General features: G+C 50.6%; 1 protein-coding gene across 2 annotated transcripts; it reads left to right on the forward strand.

Annotated features, from left to right (window-relative positions):
- The first annotated feature begins 11,142 nt into the window (after positions 1 to 11,142).
- On the forward strand, positions 11,143 to 21,251 carry BTBD18 (BTB domain containing 18). Of its 2 annotated transcripts, XM_050955933.1 has the most exons (4): positions 11,143 to 11,196; positions 11,704 to 11,840; positions 14,867 to 15,033; positions 17,713 to 21,251. In XM_050955933.1, the coding sequence occupies exons 3-4, from the start codon at positions 14,907 to 14,909 to the stop codon at positions 19,770 to 19,772; spliced, it is 2,187 nt and encodes a 728-aa protein (XP_050811890.1). In that variant the 5' UTR covers positions 11,143 to 11,196; positions 11,704 to 11,840; positions 14,867 to 14,906; the 3' UTR covers positions 19,773 to 21,251. The 2 variants fall into 2 exon arrangements, with proteins under 2 accessions (XP_050811890.1, XP_050811891.1); XM_050955934.1 differs by lacking the exons at positions 11,143 to 11,196; positions 11,704 to 11,840; positions 14,867 to 15,033 and adding an exon at positions 15,068 to 15,127.
- The last annotated feature ends 7 nt before the right edge of the window (positions 21,252 to 21,258 follow it).

Below are 21,258 nucleotides of genomic sequence, written 5' to 3' on the forward strand. Positions count from 1 at the left end.
TTCTCATTCACCACCGAGACCCCCAGGGAGCAAGGGTGTGGGTGGGAGAATAAAAATTCATATTCCTTGGAGCGAACAAAGTACTTTCTCTGTATACCTCTGGCAGTGGGCAGAATGGAGGCCGGAGTCTGCCACAGGGTATTATAATTGTTGTGAATAGTTTTAATGACCAGCAACGCCACTCTGGAAGGACCTTCTGGGGCGAGAATGTCCACCATCGGGTCCTCTGACTCAATGACTTCCTGCGCCTGTAGGCCTATCTTATGGGCAGTGTGGTGGAGCAGGTCCTGGAGTGCCCTGTGGTCAATGAATGGAGGCTCCTGTTGCTGCCTCATTAGGCAAGGATGACAAGGAAGCGAGTGGGGGTACAGGGTCCTCATGTCCCTCTATCTGCCCAGGTTGCTCCTGGGTTGCATTGGACTTGTCCAGTGATTCGACACAGTCGGATGTGACCTGGGCTACAGATGGGTCTGGAGCCAGTTCTACTGTCTCCCCAGTAGTATGAGAGGGCAGTCTGGAGAGGGTTGCTTCTGTAACCCGAGGGGCAGGTCTATCCATTAGTGACTGGGAAGGGTGACATCCCGATTCCACCGACCTAGAAACCCTAGAAGGGGTACCCTAGGCCTGACGGTAAGCCTAAGGGGTCCAAAAGGGCCATTGCATGGCAGGCGGTCACTGTGGCTGCCAGGGCAGCTGTACGTGTCTCTGGCACTTATCTGACCTATGCCTACTGCACCTCAAGTAATAGGAGTCGACCTCAAAGTCCAAGGATCCCGGTGCCCACAACCCCTGATCCAGCGGTCAGTGCCGTGAAGAGTAAGTCAGAGATCGTTGCCACGATGATCGTGTTGAGGATTGGCACCAGCTGTCTGATGACTGAGACCGGTGCCGTGTGTCCGGTGCTGGACAGCGCCCGCTGTGCTCCGGTGCCGTGTCTCGGTGCCAGCTCAGCAAGAGTGTTCGCGATCAGTGCTGACCCCTTAGTGCTGGACACATAGATCATCATGCTCCTGGCCCTGGGCAATCTTGTACTGAGGCCGATGCCAGGGAGTGTTGCAGTGATGGAGACCAGGAACAATGCCAGGAACGGTGCTGGTCTGGCGACAAGGAGTCTCATCATCCCGGGCTTGCCTCTAGACAGCACCCATCTAGGCAGTGCCGGAGGCTTCTCTCTAACAGTAAGGAGCTGAGGCGCAATAATTTCTACAAGATCCTTGGCAGCCTTGAAAGTGTTCTGGGTGGAGGGAGGCTCCAACGCCTCCACTAGGCACTGCCCAGCCAGAAAGTCACTGAGTGCCGGGCTCAATGGTGCCAACTGGGGCGCCAGAGTTGATGGCACGAGCTCTTGCTGCTTGGAAGTCGAGTCCTTCCTCTGGAGCAGCAAAGCCTCCCCCTATGGTCTCGCTCTCTGAGAAGAGCACCCTCTGTCCGCCTTCTGTGGTGCCAAGGATCTTTGGTACCAAGGGTCTCTTGCACCAGAGTCCTTCCTTAGTACCAGCTTGTGGACTGACACTGGGGCACTCCACACTGAGCTCAGGCCCAGGCCTTGGCAGTCAGGTGCTGCTGGATGAAGTGCAGTTTCCATTAACAACTGCTTTAAATGGAAGTCGCGTTCCTTTCTAGTTCTGGGCTTGAAAGCCTTGCAGCACTCACACTGATGCACCTCGCTAGACACCTCAGGCATGAGTCATGGGGATCACTATGGGGCATAGGCTTTCTGCATACACCGCAAGATTTAAATCCTCGGGCTTGAGGCATGCGCCGAAGCCCAAGGCAGGGTGAGGGGAGAAATGATCCCACTCACCAAGTCTATACTAACTACAGATAACCATAAACTAACTACTAAAACAAAAACTGGGTAGGACTGGGTAATAGCCTAGGGGAACACTTGCAAGCAAGAAAACACAGTTCCAACACAGCCACAAATGGTAAAAAGGAACTGAAGGGGGGTCGGGTTAGCAGGGTCATATATTGAGCACCATGAGTGTGCCGCTCCAGGGGGCTTCCTAGCCAGCCTGACGGGGACTGCTAAGGGGAAAGGTTTCTGACAACCGTGCACACACCTGATTGGAATTGACATGAACAAGCACTCAAAGAAGAAGTCTAATACTCCATGAAGGGGAGACATGAGCTAGAAGCAAAAGAAGCTGGAGTGATTTGGGGCTGAGTACATCACCCCACAAGACAGGAAGGTGACAGCCTTATCTGTGGACGTGATTGTAACCACATCTGGAATATTGGAGCTGATTCTTGGATCCACAGCACAAAGGGGTTGTAATACTGGATTAAATAGCTGCCTAGGAATTCCCCAAGCCTAGGGGGAATCCCAAGTGATGTAGAGTCTACATAACTCAGTGTCACACCCTGCCCTCTTCCCAGCTGGCCTCAGAATCTAGACATAAAGGTGACATAAAAGCCACTTTGTCCCCCACCCTCTGGTTCCGAGTCTGCCGGATGCCAAGAATCGGATGAATGTATTCTGTTCTGAGCACCATGTTACCAGAAAGATATTGACAAGCTGGAGGAGATGAGGAATGAAGAGACTGATTTATGGGGAAAGATTAAAAGAGATAAATATGTATAGCTTGGTTAAGCAAGGAGTAAGTGATAACAATAACAGCCTGCAAACATTTGAAGAGAGTAATCCCCAATGAGGGAGAGAAAGAGGGTAGTACTAGCAAAGGGGAATAGGATGACATTAAAAAAGGAAGCATTTAGGATGATTATCTGGAAAAACCTCCCTACAGTGAGATTATGAAATCAACACTCCGATCTGCTGCAGATTCACAAACTTCCATGAGGACCTGGGCCTTGGAGCCTGTGAATTCCTCCCCATCCCATTATGGAGGGGAACTAAGAACACTCTTCTCCTCCTTTTCTTCCAGCACCAAATCAAAGGGCTATCGAGAGGGGAGTGCAGCAGGCCATTGTTAGCTCTGCAGCAGCAAGGAGCTGGGCATCACTGCCCTTCACATCAAGCTGCGAGCTACAAGTAGAAATAGGACCAAGACTCCCGTACCTGGTGCCCAGTCAGCCCTCAGAGCTCTAGCTTGTTCTGGAATGAAGATTGGGTACATTGCAGATGTCACCCCCTTCCCCTCTGACAGCACTCGCAGAAAGAGTGGTCTCCGAGGTCGTTGTCTGTAAACAGTGGCTGGCTTTTGTTTCATCATTATACCTTTCACAGGGAAAAAAAACAAGAGGGAGCACCCAGGGAACAACTGACAACACATCAGGGATTGGATTAGTACAGCCCTCCCATGCAGTGCTATCTACCCCGTCCATCTTCCTTGGCAGGAGGCTTCTCCACCTCACTTCCAACTTCTTATGCAGGGGCGCAGGGGATAACAAATGCTCCTCCCTCCCCCCACCTCAAGTTGTGGGTCCCATTCAGAGGGGAGGGATATTTCTCCCCCTGCTACTCCAATTTACTCTAAATCCCTTGGTGGTGGGGGAGGATAGGTGCTCCTGGCCACACACACTCCCGCCTCATGCCTTTCCTTAGAAGAGGGAGGTGTGCCCTCATTTCTCCCCACCTCCAGTGCCTTAGGACTGCTGCATGGGAGCTATTGCTCCTCTAGTTGGCCCCAGCACCCTGTGATAATGTGAGACTCTATCTGGGTGGAGCTTCTGCCCGAACAAGGTAGAGCAGGGGTTCCTAACCCTTTTCTTTCTGAGGCCACCCCAACATTCTATACAAACTCCATGGCCCACCTGTGCCACAACTGTTTTTCTGCATATCTAGTAGATTAAAAGCCAGGGGCAATATTGCGGGTAGCAAAGCAGGGCAATTGCCCAAGACCCCAACTCACAGGGTGCCCTGCGAAGCTAAGTTGTTTGGGCTTCAGCCCGGCATGGCAGGGCTAGGGCTTGGGCTTTCTGCCCTGAGCCCCAGCAAGTCTAACGCCAGCATTGCTCTCTGATTTATTTTGGAAGACTGCCTGAATTCTGCTCATGGCCTCCCATGTTTCAACCCTGTTATACTTTTGGCCTTCACAACATCCCCTGGTAACGAGTTCCATAGGTTGACTGTATGTTGTGTGAAGTACTTCCTTATGATCAGGGCCGGCTGCAGGCACCAGCACAGGAAGCAGGTGCTTGGGACAGCCAATGGAAAGGGGCGGCATATCCAGGTCTTCAGTGGCAATTCGACAGCAGGAAGGACTGGCCGCCGAATTGCCACAGAAGAATGAAGTGGCGCGGTAGTGCAGCTGCCGAAGTGCTGCCGATGGCAGCTTTTTTTTTTTCCTCTTCGCCGCTTGGGGCAGCAAAAAAGCTGGAGCCAGCTCTGCTTATGATTGTTTTAAACTTGCTGCCTATTAATTTTATTGGGTTGCCCCTAGTTCTTATGTTACATGAAGGGGAAACTAGCACTTCCTATCCACTTTTTCCCTACCTTTCATAATTGTATAGCCCTCTAACATATCCTCCCCTTAGTTGTCTCTTTTCTAGACTGAACAGTCCCAGTCTTTTAATCTGTTTTCACAGGGAAGCTGTTCCATATCCCTAATCATTTTCATTGCCTTTCTATATATCATTTTCAATTCTAATATGTCTTTATTTTTGGGATGAGGTGACCAAAACTGCATGCAGTATTCATAGTGTGGGCGTACCATGAATTTATATAGTGGCATTATGATATTTTCTGTCTTATTATCTATCCTTTTTCTAGTGGTTCCCAAAATTCTGTTAGCTTTTTTGACTGTCACAACACATTGAGCATATGTTTTCAGAGAACTATCATCATGGCAGACAACTACCGTCCCACTGCAGTCTGGAAATGTTGGAAGAAATGTGGTTAGTATCATGGGGAAATTTGATATCTTTTTGTAGTAATACTATTTAATAACAATTAATAAAATTTTGCATTTACATAGCATTATTCATCACCACTGAAATGCAGCCACTTTTGGAAGGGAGTAAGGCAACTGTTTATAGAACAGAGCAATGCTATATAACAGTTTAGGACAGGAAGTGAAGAAGAATCCTGTATCCCCTCAAGAGGGCAGGCAGGATTTAGGAAGATGAAAGTACTAATAAATAATAATAATAACTTTGCACTTCTATAGCACCTTTCAGGGTGATGGACGGTGTGTAATATTATTTTCATTTTGCAGATGAAGAAACTGTGGCACAGAGAAGTTAAAAGACCTGTCCAGCAGCATCACAAAAGTCAATGCTAGACTAAGGAATAGAATTCAGGTTACCTGACTCCCAGTCCTCTCTGCTAAACTCTAGACCCACATTGCCACTGTGAGCTGGAATTTTGCTAGAACTCCAAAGTCAGCACCGCTACCTTCTCAAGTACCAGAGGGGTAGCCGTGTTAGGCTGTATCCACAAAAACAACGAAAACAGAAAACACTACCTTCATGTCTTACTAGAAAGACCATGCTTCCAGCAGCCCAGCAGCCCCAATCAGGGCTGCCCAAACGATTCAGGGGGCCCATGGCAAAGCAATTTCGGGGGCCCCTTCCATTAAAAAAAGATGCAATACTATAGAATACTGTATTCTCATGGGGGCCCCTGCGGGGCCTGGGACAAATTGCCCCCCTTGCACCCCCCCTCTGGGCAGCCCTGGCCCCAATCCCTGTATGGAGGCATAGAGGCCAATATTAACTCAGTTTCAGAGGGAACAGTGCCACCTACAGAACTACCAGTGCCACCTTCTGCTGTACCTCGGTTTTCTTAGTACACAGACTTGTCTGTACTAACCCTTTGAAAACTGACAAACTGGGCCCTCGAGTTTCTATTAAACTTTCACATACCTTTAGCTCAAATGCCCAACTGACTGCAGGACTGACAGAAATCTCTTCCCTTTCTGTTCCACTCCACTACAATGCATCCCCTTTTTCATTCAACTCTTCTTCCTCTTTCCAGGTCCCCCTACCCATGGGTCTGATTCCCATCCCCGTCCTTCTTCCCCGCCCTCATTCTTCCCTTTGCAACAGAGGAAGGGAGGCTGCAAAATAAAAAATTGAAATATTCCAAGAATGGAGAGGCTGAGGAACCCCGTCCTTCTGCAATCGCCTTCCTTCTCCAGGAGCAGGATGCAGAAGTCTAGTGATAAGGAACAAAGAGACCATTGCTGGAAAAATCAAGGTTCTAAGAGAGAGCAAAGACAACAGTTTAAACAATAAAAAAGATAGGAAGTGTCTTGTCTGCAGACAAGCCATTGTTTTCTAGGCTGCATAATAATGTTAATAACCCCTCTAGCCCTGAAAGCTAGCACAATAGAAGAGAGAGAGGGGAGGTGTAGTTTACCCCTTGACTATTGCTTCTGTTGTTTAGCAGGCATTATGCCCCGGGCTTTGGGATAAGGAGAATTAGAACTGCATATTGTTGGAAATATCAAAGACTCCTTCAACCAAAGGGTCCACCATTTGTTTTGCACCCAGGATTTTCAGTGGAGACTGTTGTCACCTAGAAGGGGACATGTGAAACTGACATGTTAAAAGGCTACTCTAAGTCACTTTCCAGCAGGGGACAAAGATCGTAATGAATCTGATTCCAAAGTGGGCCACTCTGCCAGCCTACCCAGAAGGGATTCCAGGGAGGATTTTTGACTTGGGAATAGAGTGACCACCTTTTCAAAATGCAAAAACGGGACACATGCAGGAGTCCTGCTCCCCTTTGTGGCCCCACCCCCTGAATAGGCTGGAAGTGAGAGCCGGGCAGTGGTAAGAGCCACCCAGGGAGCCCAGGCCGCTGTGGAGAGCCCTGGACTCTTCACCTGAGCTGCGCGGTGTGCCCAAGAGCAGGCCCTGGCCCCCATGGCCTGGTGGCCATGGCAGGTGGAGGGTCTTGGGCTCCTATGTCACATATCCCAGGCTCCCTGAGTGCCTGGCTCCGCCTTCTGGCCTGGCCAGGGGCAAGGCCTCAGGGGGAAGAGGAGGAGCAGGGGGCGGGGCCTCGTGGTGAGAAGGGGCTAAGGCGCACCTCAGCGCTCACCACCCCCTACTGAGAAGAGCTTGGCACAACCCCTGAGCCTTGGGCAGATGTGGAATGGCACTACAGGGAATCTAGGACATATACCGTCCTGGAGTCATTCAGCCAAGGACCAGGACCTGAAATATACATTTTGGGACTGTCTCGCCCAATTAGGGATGGGTGGTCACCCTACTTAGAGCCCTGACCACTTCACAAACAGAGTAACATGAGATGTACTCCTACTCTCTCTTTGAGCCTGTTCCTCCACAGCAGCTGATGGACTTCCTGTCTTAGTAACCATCATAAGATGTGTAGAACATTTTTCATGTGATACAGTGATCTTCATGGTGCCATGTCCCACAGAATGTCTGGACAATATAACTCAAAACTTCTGCTAAGAATACACTCATGACCTTTCATCTTTACACTGCCACAGAATATCTAAGCAGAGGAAAAGGAATGTTTGTGAACTGTGCCACATAGGAGGTGCATTTCCCAAGATGTGGCCCTGTAGGCTACAAGGAGTAATGCAATGAGAACAGTCTGCTAACTCTCGGCTCCAGTCTTTAAGCCTGGCCTTCTGGCTCACTGGCCTACAGGACCATGAAGATGAGCAATAGCATGAATGAGAAGAAATGCAGAGCATGGTATCTGCTTCGGTAATTATGTCCTCTGCACTTGTGGTTCCGAGAGACTTCAACCTCCATGTGTGGACAACAGCACATCTTTGTCAGCACATAAGTCTACAGAGCCTCAGGCCTCCAAAACATTTGTGCCAAGTGGCTACAGAGAGCACACAGAAAGATGCATAGATGCTTTTAATCTCTATTTTGATTGTGATGATCTGTCTGATTATGATCTGACCACTACATTATGCAGACAAAAATGAGGGAACTCCAGCAGCTTGGAGGTGGAGGACCAATTGTAAGGGTGTGCCCTAGGAAATAGATGGTGTCAGATCAGTTCCACTGGATTCTTAGCAATCCCTTTCCTGACTAACCATATTATTAATTACTATTATTACGACTTCTAGTACTACTGCTTGAGTGGCAACAGTGTGCAGCTCTGTGCTATATAAAACAAAGCAGAGAAATGAGCCATGCCTCACCCTGGGACAATTTCCAAGATGGGTGAATGCAGCGATATAACTGGTTTGCTGTCCATTGCCATCGACAAAATGGTTTCCAAGCATGGCACTGGGCTAGGTGACATACAGAGCATCTATTCTAGCAGCCCTCAGCAGTTACACTGGAACAGAACCTAGACACATGCAAAGGGAGAATATTTTTATTTCATAGAGCGAGGAGAAGGATTCAGGGGAATCTTAATTACAGCCATTGGATAATAAAATAATAATAATAAGAAGAAGTGACTTAGGAGCCTAATTCCTACTTCCTACTATCAAAAGCTCCTGAAGTCACATAGGAGGCTAAATCCTGCTGAAAGTCAATCTGGGACAGACTGGAACTAGTGTCCTAGCAGTGAAATGATAACAATTAAACCTAGCTCTTCTGTAGTGCTTGTCATGAGTAGATCTCAAAGTGCTTTACAAAGAAGGGCAATATTTTTATTCCCATTTTGCAGATAGGGAAACTGAGGCACATAGAGGAGACATGATTTGCCCATAGACCCCCAGCAGGGCAATGCTAGAGCCAGAAATGGGACCGAGATCTTCAGAGTCCCAGTCCGGTGCTATAACCACTATGTCACCTTTAACACTACCCTGACTTCCCCTCCCTATCAAAACTAGCCAATTTCACTTAATTTGGGGCTACATTATAATTGTTGCCTTATAGGAGAAAATAACCCCAATGTAAGGCATTGGTATATAGTTTCTGGATGGCTTTATGCCAGAAAATACAGGTGATGTGCTGGTTCGTATCTCATTATTCTCAGCTGTTCACAGTCCCTAGGAGACCATGGGCAGGATGACTGTGAATCAGAGCAGCCCTGAGGTGACTCTGATTTATACTGAGGGCTGGAGAAGCCCAGAATACTGGGAGGTGCAAATGTGTTTTAAATCTTAAAACCATGTTTTCTCTCTCCCCCGCCGACCTAGAGTGAGAAATGGGCCCAGAGTCAGGCAGTGGGAGGACCCAACTCAAGATTTCTGACCCATAGGGTTGCCAACTTTCTAATTACGCAAAACCAAACGCGCTTGCCCTGCCCCTCTGCAATGCCCCTGCCCCTCCCCTTCTCTGAGGTCCCACCCCCACTCATTCCAGACCCCCCGCCCATGCGTGCTCTCCCCACCCTCACTCACTTTCACTGGGTTGGGGGAGAAGTTTGGCATGTGGGAGGAGGTGAGGGCTCCAACTGGGGGTGTGAGCTCTGGGGTCAGGCCAGAAATGAGGGGTTCAGGGTGCAGGAGGGGGCTCTGGGCTGAAGCAGGGAGTTGGGGTATGGGAAGGGGTGCAGGCTCTGGGAGGGAGTTTGGGTGCAGCAGTGGACTCAGGGCTGGGTTAGGGGTTGAGGTGCGGGAGGGGATTCAGGGTGCGGGCTCTGGCTGGGTTGCACTTACCTCAGGCAGCTCCCGGTCAGTCGTGCAGTTGGGCTAAGGCAGGCTCCCTATCTGCCCAGGCTCCGCACTGCTCCTGGAAGCAGCTAGCATGTCTGGCCCCTAGGCAGAGGGGTCAGGGGGCTCAGCGCCATGCACGCTTCCTGTGCCCACAGGCGTCACCCCCACAGCTCTCATTCAGGGCCTGTGTAACCACTAGGCGATGCTCCGGAGGGAGGTGAAGGGTGAGTCCAAGGTGGAAGTTTCGCCTAGGGCACAAAATATCCTTGCACCGGCCCTGCTCCCATTGGCTGTGGTTCCTGGCCAATGGGAGCTGCGGAGCTGGCGCTCGAGGTGGGGGCAGTGCACGGAGCTTCCTGGCCGCCCCTGTGCCTAGGGGCCAGACAATGCTGGCCACTTCCAGGAGCTGCGCCTGGACTACCAACTGGACTTTTAACGGCCCAGTCAGCAGTGCTGACTGGAGCCACCAGCGTCCCTTTTTGACCAGGTGTTCCAGTCGAAAATCAGACGCCTGGCAACTCAGTGACCCATCTTGTCAGAGTCACAAATAGAGCCATGCTCAGCAAGTGCGGGGAGGCTGCGGGTCTGTAAGGGGAATGTTGTGCTCCTTCTGTATGGGCACTGATGGAACCAGTCCAGAGATTAAGTTTTGGGACAAGGGCAAGGAATTCCCCATGTGCTTGATTGTGTATTGACATGGTGGTGATGGCCAGAGTGGGCGCTGCCAGGCAGGCCCGGTCATTGAGGTGGGTCAGGGATCCCCCTTGTGCTATGGACATGGCGGTAATGGCCAGGGTGGGCGCTGCCAGGCCGGTATAAGAACCTAAGAACGGCCATACTGGGTCAGACCAAAGGTCCATCCAGCCCAGTAGCCTATCTACCGACAGTGACCAATGCCAGGTGTCCCAGAAGAAGTGAACCTAACAGGTTCAGTGATTGGGATGGCTCAGGGATCCCCCTTGTGCTATTGACATGGTGGTGGTGGCCAGGGTGGGCTCTGAATGGCCAGGACCAGTAACTGGGCTCTGGATCTGCAGCATCATAAGCCCCAAGCGTTCAAACGCCATGAGTCAGGTCTCCAAAATCATAAGATTGGCCTAAAAATCCTGAGTTGTAGATTTTAAATCCACGCAGTTTGGTTTCATTTTCTCTGCTTTTAGGTGTTGGAGCCTTGCAAGTGGGAGTCACATTTTCGAGCATTTGTGCACAACCATAAGGGCTAGAAATGAAATGTGAACTGAGAGTCTTGCAAAAATCACGGGACTCCAGGAGCTGGGTCTTTAAGTGAGACACCCGAGCTCTGGTGGGTTGGGGCTGGCCTGGAGCAGGAAGTCCTCATTTGGCTTCAGGGGACCGGGGACAAGTGGTTTTGGTTGCCAGGGTGGGCACTGACGGGCAGGGGCTGGGATATGGGCGGGGCCTGGAGCCCCCCGGCTCCCTCGGTTGAGACGCCGCAAACTCCCCCTCTCCCACCCGCCATTCTCCTCAGGGGCAACGGCGCCTTTCGAACTCCTCCCGCCAAAACACCTCCTCCGCTGTGATTGGCCGGAGGGCCTGGCCAATGAAAGGGCTGTTACTGGCGTCGGTGGGGAGGAGGAGCCACGTTCCTGCCCGGGGAAGGTTCTATTGGGGGCGTGGCGCGCGCGTGCAGGCGCTAGGGAGGGGCTCGTGCTGAGTGTTGCAGGAGCTGGCGTTTGCAGGAGCAGCAGCAAAAGCAGCAAAAGCAAGGGGGTGCTGCAGAGAGGAGTCGGTGGGCACCCCGGGCACTGTTCAGGAGGCAATTGATTGGGGTGCAGGGAATAGAGCATGTCTCAGTCCGGGGAGGGAAATGGAGCCCCCCCTTAGTGGGGGGGACTGGTGGGGGAAGGGAGCACCCCCCTCTTAGTGTGTGAGGGGAAGTGGAGCTCTCCTTAGGTGTGAGGGGGCAACTATGGGGGAAATGGAGTCCTCCCTTGTGTATGAGAGGCAGCTGTGGGGGGAATTGAGCACCTTTAGTGTGTGGGGGCCAATACTGAAGCGGGAATGGACCCCCCTCAATGCAGGATCAGGGTGGTGTACTGGAATAGAGAAGGAATATGGATATTTTTGGAGTAGCTGGTAATGGTTGTGAGGGGAAGCCCCTTGCATGGATGGCAACTCTCTGAGCAATGTATTGTGTATTTGGAGAAGGGAGGGAGGGGTCTGTGGCTAAAAGAATGTCAGGATCCTTTTGCCTCTTATGCTGAAACATCCATGTTTCTTATCTGTGTCTTGGCAGCACCTGTCCTGTCTCTGGCTGGCTCCCATCCTCAATGCTGCCAGCACACTCGGATGGCTCTTAAGATTCCTAGTGTTTGGCAGCCCACCCCCAGCTTTCCAACATCCCTGTGCACACTCCATTAACCTAAATAACAGGTACCCCATTACTGTTCCTCCCTTCCTCAGCAGCAGAAAGGGGGTGGGGATCTGGGTGAGGCAATTTATCCCCTAAAGAAAACAAGCAGGGGTTGGTGGTAACAAACCAGTGTCTAATTACATCTCAGCACTGAAGGTGTCAACACTAAAATGTGAGGGGAGCTTAGGACTTGTCTGTGTTAGAGGTTTGCTCCAATTACAGACAGGGGGGTAGTTGCACTGGTAAAGCCATGAGAGGAAGGATTCTCTAGTGGTTAGGACACTAAATTCCCTGCTCAGCCACAAACCCCGTGTGACCTTCGGCAAGTGACTTAGGTTTTGTTTACACTACAAGTGTAGATGCTTACTACAGCAACAGAAGGGGGTTTTTCATCGCTGTAGTAAATCTACTTCCTCAAGAGGCGGTAGGTAGGTTGATGGAAAAATTCTTAGATTGGCTTAACTATATCTCTGGCGTTTGAATTTTTTTTTATCACTGAGCGACATCGCTAGGTCTACCTAAGTTTTAGGTGTGGCCTCAGCCTCAGTTTCCCATCTGTACAATGGGATAACCTCACAGGCATATTGGGAGGTTGAATACAATAAAGATTGTGAAGCAATCAGATATTGCTGTGATGGGGCCATGTGAGTACTGGGGATAAATAGTTTGTATGGGTAGAGCTTATCCCCTGTTTTGAGACCAGGGGAAGCTGAACCAGCAAAAATGGAGGCTTATAGTGGTTCGCCCTGCCTACAATATTTACACTATTGATCGATCTATCCGGGGCTTGTCTATGTGGGAAAGTCTTGCCAGTTATACTAATGTAGTTATATTGATGATGTGCCCTGTGTAGACTCTTATTCCTGCATAAAAGTGACTTTTTTTTTGGTTTAAGCAGGAACACCTTCCTGAACAACATAAGCTAAACTGAACAAAGGGCACCCTCGCACCAGAATAAGCCATTGTCCACACACAAAAGTATCAGTTTAACAATACCAGTGTAGTTAAAGCAATACATACCCCTTGTGTGGATGCCTTTATGCATAGTGGATGGAGCACTGGACTGAAACTTGAGAAATCTGGGTTCTATTCCTGGTTCTGCTACTAGCCTGCTTCGTGACCTTGGACAAGTCGCTTCACCCCTCCATGTCTCAGTTTCCCCATCTGTAAAATGGGGTTAATGATACTGACCTCCTTTGAGATCTACTGATGAAAAGCCCTGTATAAGACTACCCATTAGTATACCAGTACAAAGTGCTTGTGGCTATTCCTGTTTGGGAAAGGGAATAAGCTATACAGGGAGAACTGCATCCATGCTAGGTATTGTCTCGGTATAACGCTGCCAGTTAAAAAAAAAATCACACCCCTGCCATGTACAAAAACTGTAGAGCAGCCCTTAAAGTGCCCTTGCGTGCACCAGTTTTAATTATATAACTGGTATAACTATGCTGGTTTAAATTCACACCTTGGGATACAGCAGAAAACTTTCCCTTGTAGTCAAGGCCTTAGTTAATTGCACAGCCTCCAATACTCTAGTATCCGAGCACCTTTAATGTATTTGTTCTCACAACACCCGTGTGAAGCTGGGCAGCGCTGCTGTCCCTATTGTATCGATGGGGAACTGATGCACAGAAAGGCTAAGTGATTTGCCCAAGGTCACACCAGGTGTCTGTGGTAAAGCAGGGAATTGAACTGGGTCTCCTCTGTCATCTGGATCTGCACTGTTGGCAGCAGCACAGGCATTATTGTAGACCTGCTTGTGTTTTTGCCCCTGAGCCATCTGACTTACTTCAGAACAGAGTCGTGATGGTGGCTGACCTTAGTGCTCCCACCATTGCTAGGGTCGGTGGAGCAGTGGTGGTGTTAGACAAATGACGGGAGAATTGCCTGCAATTCAGAGTGTAGACAAGGCCATATAGGCAAAGGTCCATATCCTACTTGCCAGTCTACTGAGACAATTGAGCATTGCAGTGATGGAGCCATTCTCCCTGTCCTGTTCCCTGATGCTCTGAAGCCAGCTGTTCCCTGCCCCAATCGGGGGCTGGTTTGGAATCAGCTCTAGAGAGGAAGTTCTCTATCCCATTCGCTAATTCCCCAAGCCAAGTCATCTACTTCCTCAACGAAGTGGGGTGAGAGACTCCACACGGCAGTCTGTGAGTTGTCCAGTTCTCCCAACCCTGAGCTGGATTGGAAACAATGCCCATTGGTGACTGACTCCCTAGCTGTTTCCCCAGTCCCCTGAGCTGGCTGGCTGGGTGCCAGTGACCCAGTGGTGACAGGCTGTGTACTGAATTATGGAAAAAATATCATATTTCAGTACCATTCAGTGCTCCGTGCCCTCTGCTACTTAAATATATCCACATTGCCTCAGGGAAAGTAGCACATGGATCATACATAGATTCCAAGGCCAGCAAGGATCATTGTGATAATCTGGTCTGAGCTCCTGTATAACGCATGCCAGAGAATTTCCCTGAATTAATTCCTGTTTGAACCAAAACAGATCTTTTAGAAAAACATCCCCTCTTGAATTAAAAATTGCCAGTGGTAGAGAATCCGTCACAAGGCATAGTAGGTTGTATCAATGGTTAATTGCTGTTAAAATTGTCCACCTTATTTCCAGTCTGAATTTCCTAGCGTCCACTTCCAGCCATTGGAACTTATCAGATCTTTGCTAGATTGAAGAGCTCTCAATTATCAGATTTTTGGTCCCTGGGCAGTTCTCATAACCTGCAACCAAACCACCCTTTAACCTTCTCTTTGTTAAGATAAATAGATTTTGCTCCTTGAGTCATTCACTCTAAAGTGTATTTTTCTGTTCCCTTAATCATCCTTGTGACTCTTCACCGACTCCTTCCCGATTTATCATTGAGCCAGGAATAAAATGGTTTATAACACTCACTGTCCTTCCAGGGGGAGATGGTTTGGCAGAAGCTTGCGTAGGCTCACTTCCTGCTTCCAGTCTTTCACTTTTAGGAGTCCCAAATCCACCAAGGGAGCTCTGCTAGATAGAGCCTACTGCGTTCCCAGGACTGTGTTCCGTTTGCAGGGAATCTGGTGTCTGGTAACAAGAGGGAGGCTCTGCTGACATGTGCTCCCCTGTGGCCGGTTCTAAGATTCTCTATCGGAACTCCCGCCTCCTGCGCATGGCGTTCCTGCAGCTCCATCGCCAGCAGAGGGCAGATGTGTTCTGTGATGTCATCCTGCAGGCAGAAGGTAACCTGAAAGAGGGCAGCAGATGGGTACCCACCATTCTTGTATCTGGGTCTGAATTGTCACCTTGCCCGTGCTCTTAATGATGTGATTTGAGGTACATTTCCATAGAATATTAATTATCCATAAGTATGTTGTTACATTTTAACATAAAGGGCGCTATATGTTCGCTCAGCCCTTAGCTTTGCCGTTTGCAGTGGCTGTTGTGTCATTGGGGACCGTGATACTGCTGTGGCCTGATGTGATAGGCAGCACTGATGGGCTTGATATGGTTGGGAATCATAAGTAGAAAAAGGTCTGCACAAAAGTGGAAGTACTTCCAAAGAGGTTTTGCAAATAGCAGCCTTCCTACATGGCGCCAGATATCTGTCAGCAGACATATGGAAATTAAATGTACATCCTTGACTGGAGCATTGTGAGACCATTTTATATGAACTCTGCCCTCAGCTGCTTCATGTTCAGCTGACAACTTGAGCATATTTTGGTCTGTGAAAGTCTCTGACTCATTAATCAAACTAATCTTGAAGCTTCCTGATTTGTTAAGTGTGGGGCCGATTGTCTCACTAATAATTTGTAACTGTCTTGTTATTCTGTTGAAACTTTTATTGGGAGAGGGGAAGTTTCAAGCAACAGCGTCGTATCTCATTGCATCTATAAGCAAGGTCCCCGCTGCTCTACAAAATTTAATTCTTTTAATATTCACTGGAAGTACCGTCTTTGTCTGCTGCTAAGTGTCTTGGGAGTGGCATCCTTCGAATTAGTGAGGCTTCCATATGCTTCCCTGGACCTTTGTTTCAGAATCTGACTTTTAGCAGATGGTGCACAGAGAGTGCGAACTAAGACCCAAGACTCTAGTTATGGACACGAGAGAGCATGTGTGTTTGGGGAACGTGGCCATGCATCTCACGGTCTTGATCATACTGTATATTGTTTGTTTCTGTATGTAAGGAAGCTTTTATTTCTTGCTGGCTGGTAGCTTTGGCTGTGTCCGAATGGAACTCCAGAGACACATAAACCAGCTGTTCTGTAGCTAGAGACATGCCTGTCAGTCTTTCACTGAAATAACATTTGCCCTGATGTGCCAGTGCTCAATGTCCTCTTTCTTTTGAAAGAGGAAATTAAATGAAAAATAAAATCTCTCCTTTACGATAACATCCTGGTTGAAGTCTGAAATACTGAAAACTCTGGCAGCATTGAACCTTCCCCTATAGTTCTCCGCCCCTTCTGGAGGGGAGGGTTTGGAGCAACTTTGAGGCTGCATGTCCCTGCTGCTAGCTGTCTCCTAAAGAACCAAAGATGGGTGCAGCCAAGGTGGCCATCCTTACAGTATTCCAAGCTGCTCTGAGTAGCAGAGCTAGGGAGAGGCTGGGTTGGGGGTGCTGGCTTCGTTCAAGACAGCAAGAGAGGCACCCAGAAAAGTGGATACATTCTCAATAAAGTCCCTGCTTCTCCAGGGCACAGGTCTTTCTGAGACTCCCCTTTGTGGATAGTCACGAGACTGCTGGATTGGACCCAAATCTTTGGACCCCCACATGCTTTCCAGCCCACTGGGTCTGGGCAGAGTCCAGACACTCTGGGTCTGGCCTCTTAGGCACAATCCCCAATCTCTTCCAGTATTCCTCCTTGGAATGTGGGACCCCGCAGCCCAGACCCCGGGACCAGTGCTGAACCACCCAGGCCTCCCTAGTAGCTTATGCATGCTCTCCCCAAAGCCCCACCCTCACGGTGGCTTCCTTGCATAGTTTCTCTTCAGGGACCATGTGTCATGGGATAGAAAAGAGATACAGAGAAAAGTGTGGGTGGCTTGTTTTTTTAAAGGAAGCAGACAGCTTAATTTTATTTCGAGTGGGCTTTGTTAGATTTATTTGGCTGTCGATGCAGTTAACTGGAGCAGTGGAAGGAACCTCAGAAATAAAAGCATCCCCTTGAAATACCCTCCGCCTAGTATTAAATGGAAGCACGGCCTTTGCTACTAAGGAGTGACTTGGGGAGTGGCATCCTTTGTCGGAGGCGGGGAGGAAGGGCTGGAGAGGGGGCCATGGAGATATGATCTCTCCACAGACAAAAATGAAACCAAATCCCAGCATAAGCAGGCTGAGTTAGAGCTGCCTCAGGAACCATAATGAAGTGTTGCCAACTCATGTGATTTTCATCATGAGTCTTGCAATATTTGGTGTTTTTCTTATAGCCCTGGCTGTGGGAATTGGAAGACAGTAAGAGAATCTTTGCTTTAATTATTTTTTTGAAGTATATTTCTAGCCTTCCTTGTGCTTGTGGAAGAAAGCTTGAAAAAGTGAAGCAAGGACCCCCGAAAGGTTCTGAAATCAGAAGGCAAATAAAAATAACGATTTTAAGCCAATTTTTTTTTTTAAGCCATGGTTTCTGGGGTGGGTTCCAACTCCTGATTTTTGAATTTTTGTGAGTTGGCGATACCACGGCTTTGGGGTAGTTAAAATGTGAACTGCCCTTTTGCATAACTGAGGTTTATTTATACTGAATAGAGCGGAGCCGAGCCCCACACAAAACAGGGTTCTTAAGAGGAGGCATATTCGGGGACTGGAGCAGCACAGAGTAGGCCAGCCCAAACCTAATAAAGCAGCATTGTTAAAGGGTAGTAATAGCTAATACTGTAGCCGAACCTAGCTAACCTATGACACTGATGGTCCATTCCTTTGTTTGCAGGAGAGGCTGTACCAGCTCACTGCTGCATTCTCTCCGCCTGCAGTCCCTTCTTCATGGAGTGCCTGGAGAGGCAGATGCCCTCCAAGGGGTGCAAAGTGGTGCTGGAGCTGCGGGGTCTGAAGATCGGGACACTGCGGAAGCTGGTGGATTTCCTATACACCTCGGAGATGGAAGTGTCCCGGGAGGAGGCCCGGGATATCCTCGCTGCCGCCCGGCAGTTCCAAGTGGCAGAACTGGAGTCGCTGCAGCTGGAGGGCGGGAAGCTGGTGAAACAGGTGTTGGGTCGGCGCTTGAATCGGAAGTGCTTGCAGCCGCCCAGCCTGGCTCCTATCTCTGCTAGGGTCGTGCCGCAGGCCTGTCCGCCAGCTCCCACCACCTCACAGACATTCCACCCCCTGGTGGCAGGCAAGCAACTTACGGCAAAGTCCCCAGGTGATGGTGGGGTACGTGCCAGCAGCACCGCCTGTCAGGCGGAGAGTGCCAAGTATTGGGCGGCTGTCGTACCTCAGAATGGGGGAGCCCAGCTGGGGATGCAGGGTGCAGTGGCTCCTGTGCAGCCCGTGGAGACTGGGAACATGAGAACCAAGAGCCGCTCCTTGGGCTTAGACAGGAGCCTCAGTGTGGGGAGCACACTGGGCAAGGCTGAAGGGTCACAGGGTGAGAGGAGCGCTGAGCAGGCCTTTCCCAGTGAGGGCTGCACCACAGACTGCTCACCACTGCCAAGGAAAATCAAGCTCAGCCGCCTGAAACTGCCGCCTCCCCACAACGCCTGTGCCACGAAGGCACCCCCCACTGCAGCACCCAGCAAGACTCCCATGTCCATCCGGCGCCTCTGGCGGCAGAAGACCCCAGGCTGGGATGAAGCAGGTGGGCTAGAGCAGGCCAGCCCCTCTTGCCCTGCTGGCAGCCTCCCTGTGCCTCCAAAGACCAGCAACGGGAAGCGAAGCTCCAATGCATCGGCTTCTGGCTCAGACACTACCCCAGAGGAGGGGCATGTGGGTAGCGTGAAGCTCAGGAAGGTCGTCAACGGGAGTTGCTGGGAGGTGGTACAAGAACCACCAGGCAGGGAGCCCCAAGGAGCCCCAGTGACCATGGGAGAGACAGGCACCTCCCGTGTGGCTTCCCCGCCCAGCTCCAGACCGCACAACTTTACACGCGGGCCAGAGCTGCCAGAGACACGGGCAGCCAGCTCCACTGAGCTGCTGGCTGGAAGGCTGGAGGCTGTGCCGCTTCCTGAGCAGGTGACGGTAGAACAGGGGCCCTCAGATGGGAGAGGAGGCTGCAGGGACCCTTACGAGCTGGACATGGCAGCACTGGAGCCCTTGAGTGAGGATGAGGATTTTGGGGACTCAGCACCGCTGGAGCAGATGCTGGACCTGCTGCTATCAGGCGGTGGTGTGGAGGGCCTGGGCACTGCTGGGCCAGGAGGGACGGCAGGCTGTGCCTCTTCCATGGGCCCCTCACGTGGGCCAAATATGACACCCGTGGGTGCTGAGGCAGCAGGCGAAGAATGGCATCCTCCAGAGATGCAGCTGTGGCCAGAGTGGGATGACCTAGGGAAGGGCCCCCTGCCAGGATGGGAAGTGGGGGGTGGTCACTCCGCCCTTAGCACTGCAGATGGGGATTCCCTGGGGCAGCCTGTGGGTGGCCATCTTGCACCCAGGAGGGCTCTCTCCAGTGGTCGCCACCCCTCCTCATGCAGCCCAGTGCCCCTGGCACCCGCCAGCCCCCAGACTCCTCAGCACCCGCAGCTGGCAGCTGGCAGCAGGAAGGCTCAGTCGGCTCATATTCCTGTGGAAGACAGCACGGAGAAAGGGCAGGGACTCTGCACCACCCAGGCTGCTGGGATGGAGACAAGGCCCCAGTTTCAAGCACCCTGGGGGCTGCCCCGAAGCAGCCCAAAGCATGGCCCTTTGGATCATCAGCCCCCAGATAGTCCGGAGGGCGACGAGATTGACATCATGGCCGGCGCTGAGGAGGCTCTGGTACCTGCTGGCATCACCTGTGTCAGGCCTGACCCCTCCTCGGAGTCTGATGAAGACGTGGACATTCTGAACTAGTGGTTTGTAGCAGAGGGGGAGGGAGTCTAGCTTATGGGAGCCATCACAGCCAGCTGGCAACTGAGGTGTAGCTGTCAGAGCTGAGACTGACTATGGGAAGCTGCTAGTGACAAAATGAATCAGGTTGTTGGAGTGGGGAGCTCTGTAGAGCCTGATAGTGGGAAGAGCTCTTCCACTGCTGAAGGACTCTGCAAGTAGGGGTCAGGGATCAGTTGGAGGGCACAGCCAGGATGAAGCTGCAGCATCCCCCCCCCCCTTAATTCTGGGATGGGGCTGAGTCATATACACAGATGTCATTGGGATTTAAACAAGAAATGCGCTGGTCACTTGAATGGGGTGGCCCCAGTGTTATCTACTTCTTTGTTGTTGGAGCTCTGCTGACCTCTGTGGTTGAATAATCTTATACCACTGCGTCAGTTCTGCTGAACAGCCTGTGTTTGGAGGGGAGGGGGCTGGAAAGGATGGAAAGAGAACAACCCTTCCCAGTCATCTGAAGCTTCCTCTCCCCCCGCCCCCCATTGTGCTGGGAAAGAGGGCCGAGGGGCTGCAACTGTTGAAGCAGCTTTTCCTGCTGTCACAGCCACTATCAGACCCACTGACATTTTGTTGATGTACAAGGCAGAGTTGTGTGGGTGCAGCAAGAGAAGGGAATGAATGGGCCCAACATGGATCAATTGGTGGAAGTATCAATTGGGGGTAGTAGTCAGCACCCCTGTGTGTTGTAGAGTCTCATTAAAGCTGATGCCACCAGTGCTCTCAGCTCACGCTCCCACCTCCCAGTGCTGGCACCCAGGATAGGCCTTGCCTAATTGTCTTGATCCTCTTTCCTGCCCCTGTTGTGCACTTAGCTTAAGCTTTTTCCTCTACATTTATGTACGTAAACATCTGAACCTTCCTAAGCCCAGCCATGGGGATACAGGCCACGGATGCTGGTGGAGCACCGTTAGGAGTTCTTAAGGCTGCAGCCAAGACTCTAGTTTTGCAAAATATCTGGCCAGCAGTGGTACCTGCCTCTGCCAGAGTCATGGCTATCTCAGGATCAAACTCCACTCCTGCCTGGCAATGCCATAGCACAAGCCCCTGTCCCTCATTTCCCATGATCACATTGCTGCCCCACTGACCTGTTGTGCATCTCATCCAGAGCTGATATTCTCCTGTTATGACCCAGCTCCCCTTTCTTCCCTGCTGCTTTCCACAGCACACGTATCCCTCCACTGACAAAGAACACCGGCTCCATAGTTACTTAGTGCTTGTCTTCACATATCACTGTCTTAATGAGAACATCTGTTACCCTTAACATCAGCATGTATTTTCATCCCCCATCCAGGAACCATGTGGGCTTTGTCCCATGCTCCCTCCACTTCTCTCACTGCAGGGATTGACCACTTGCTCCAGCAGCCCCTTTGGCAATGGACAAGACAGGCGATAGCAAAGAGAGGCTGGAGCGTGAGGCTTGTTTGAAATAAATAGTTTGTTGTATTTGCCT

Source organism: Gopherus flavomarginatus, chromosome 5 (genome assembly GCF_025201925.1).
Source record: "Gopherus flavomarginatus isolate rGopFla2 chromosome 5, rGopFla2.mat.asm, whole genome shotgun sequence".
NCBI lineage: Eukaryota > Metazoa > Chordata > Testudines > Testudinidae > Gopherus > Gopherus flavomarginatus.

Bases quoted from the DNA above. Each gene is read 5' to 3' on its own strand.
- BTBD18 (XM_050955933.1), top strand. From the start codon at position 14,907: ATGTGCTCCCCTGTGGCCGGTTCTAAGATTCTCTATCGGAACTCCCGC. The intron at 15,034-17,712 runs GTAACCTGAAAG...CTTTGTTTGCAG, and splicing joins TGTCATCCTGCAGGCAGAAG to GAGAGGCTGTACCAGCTCAC.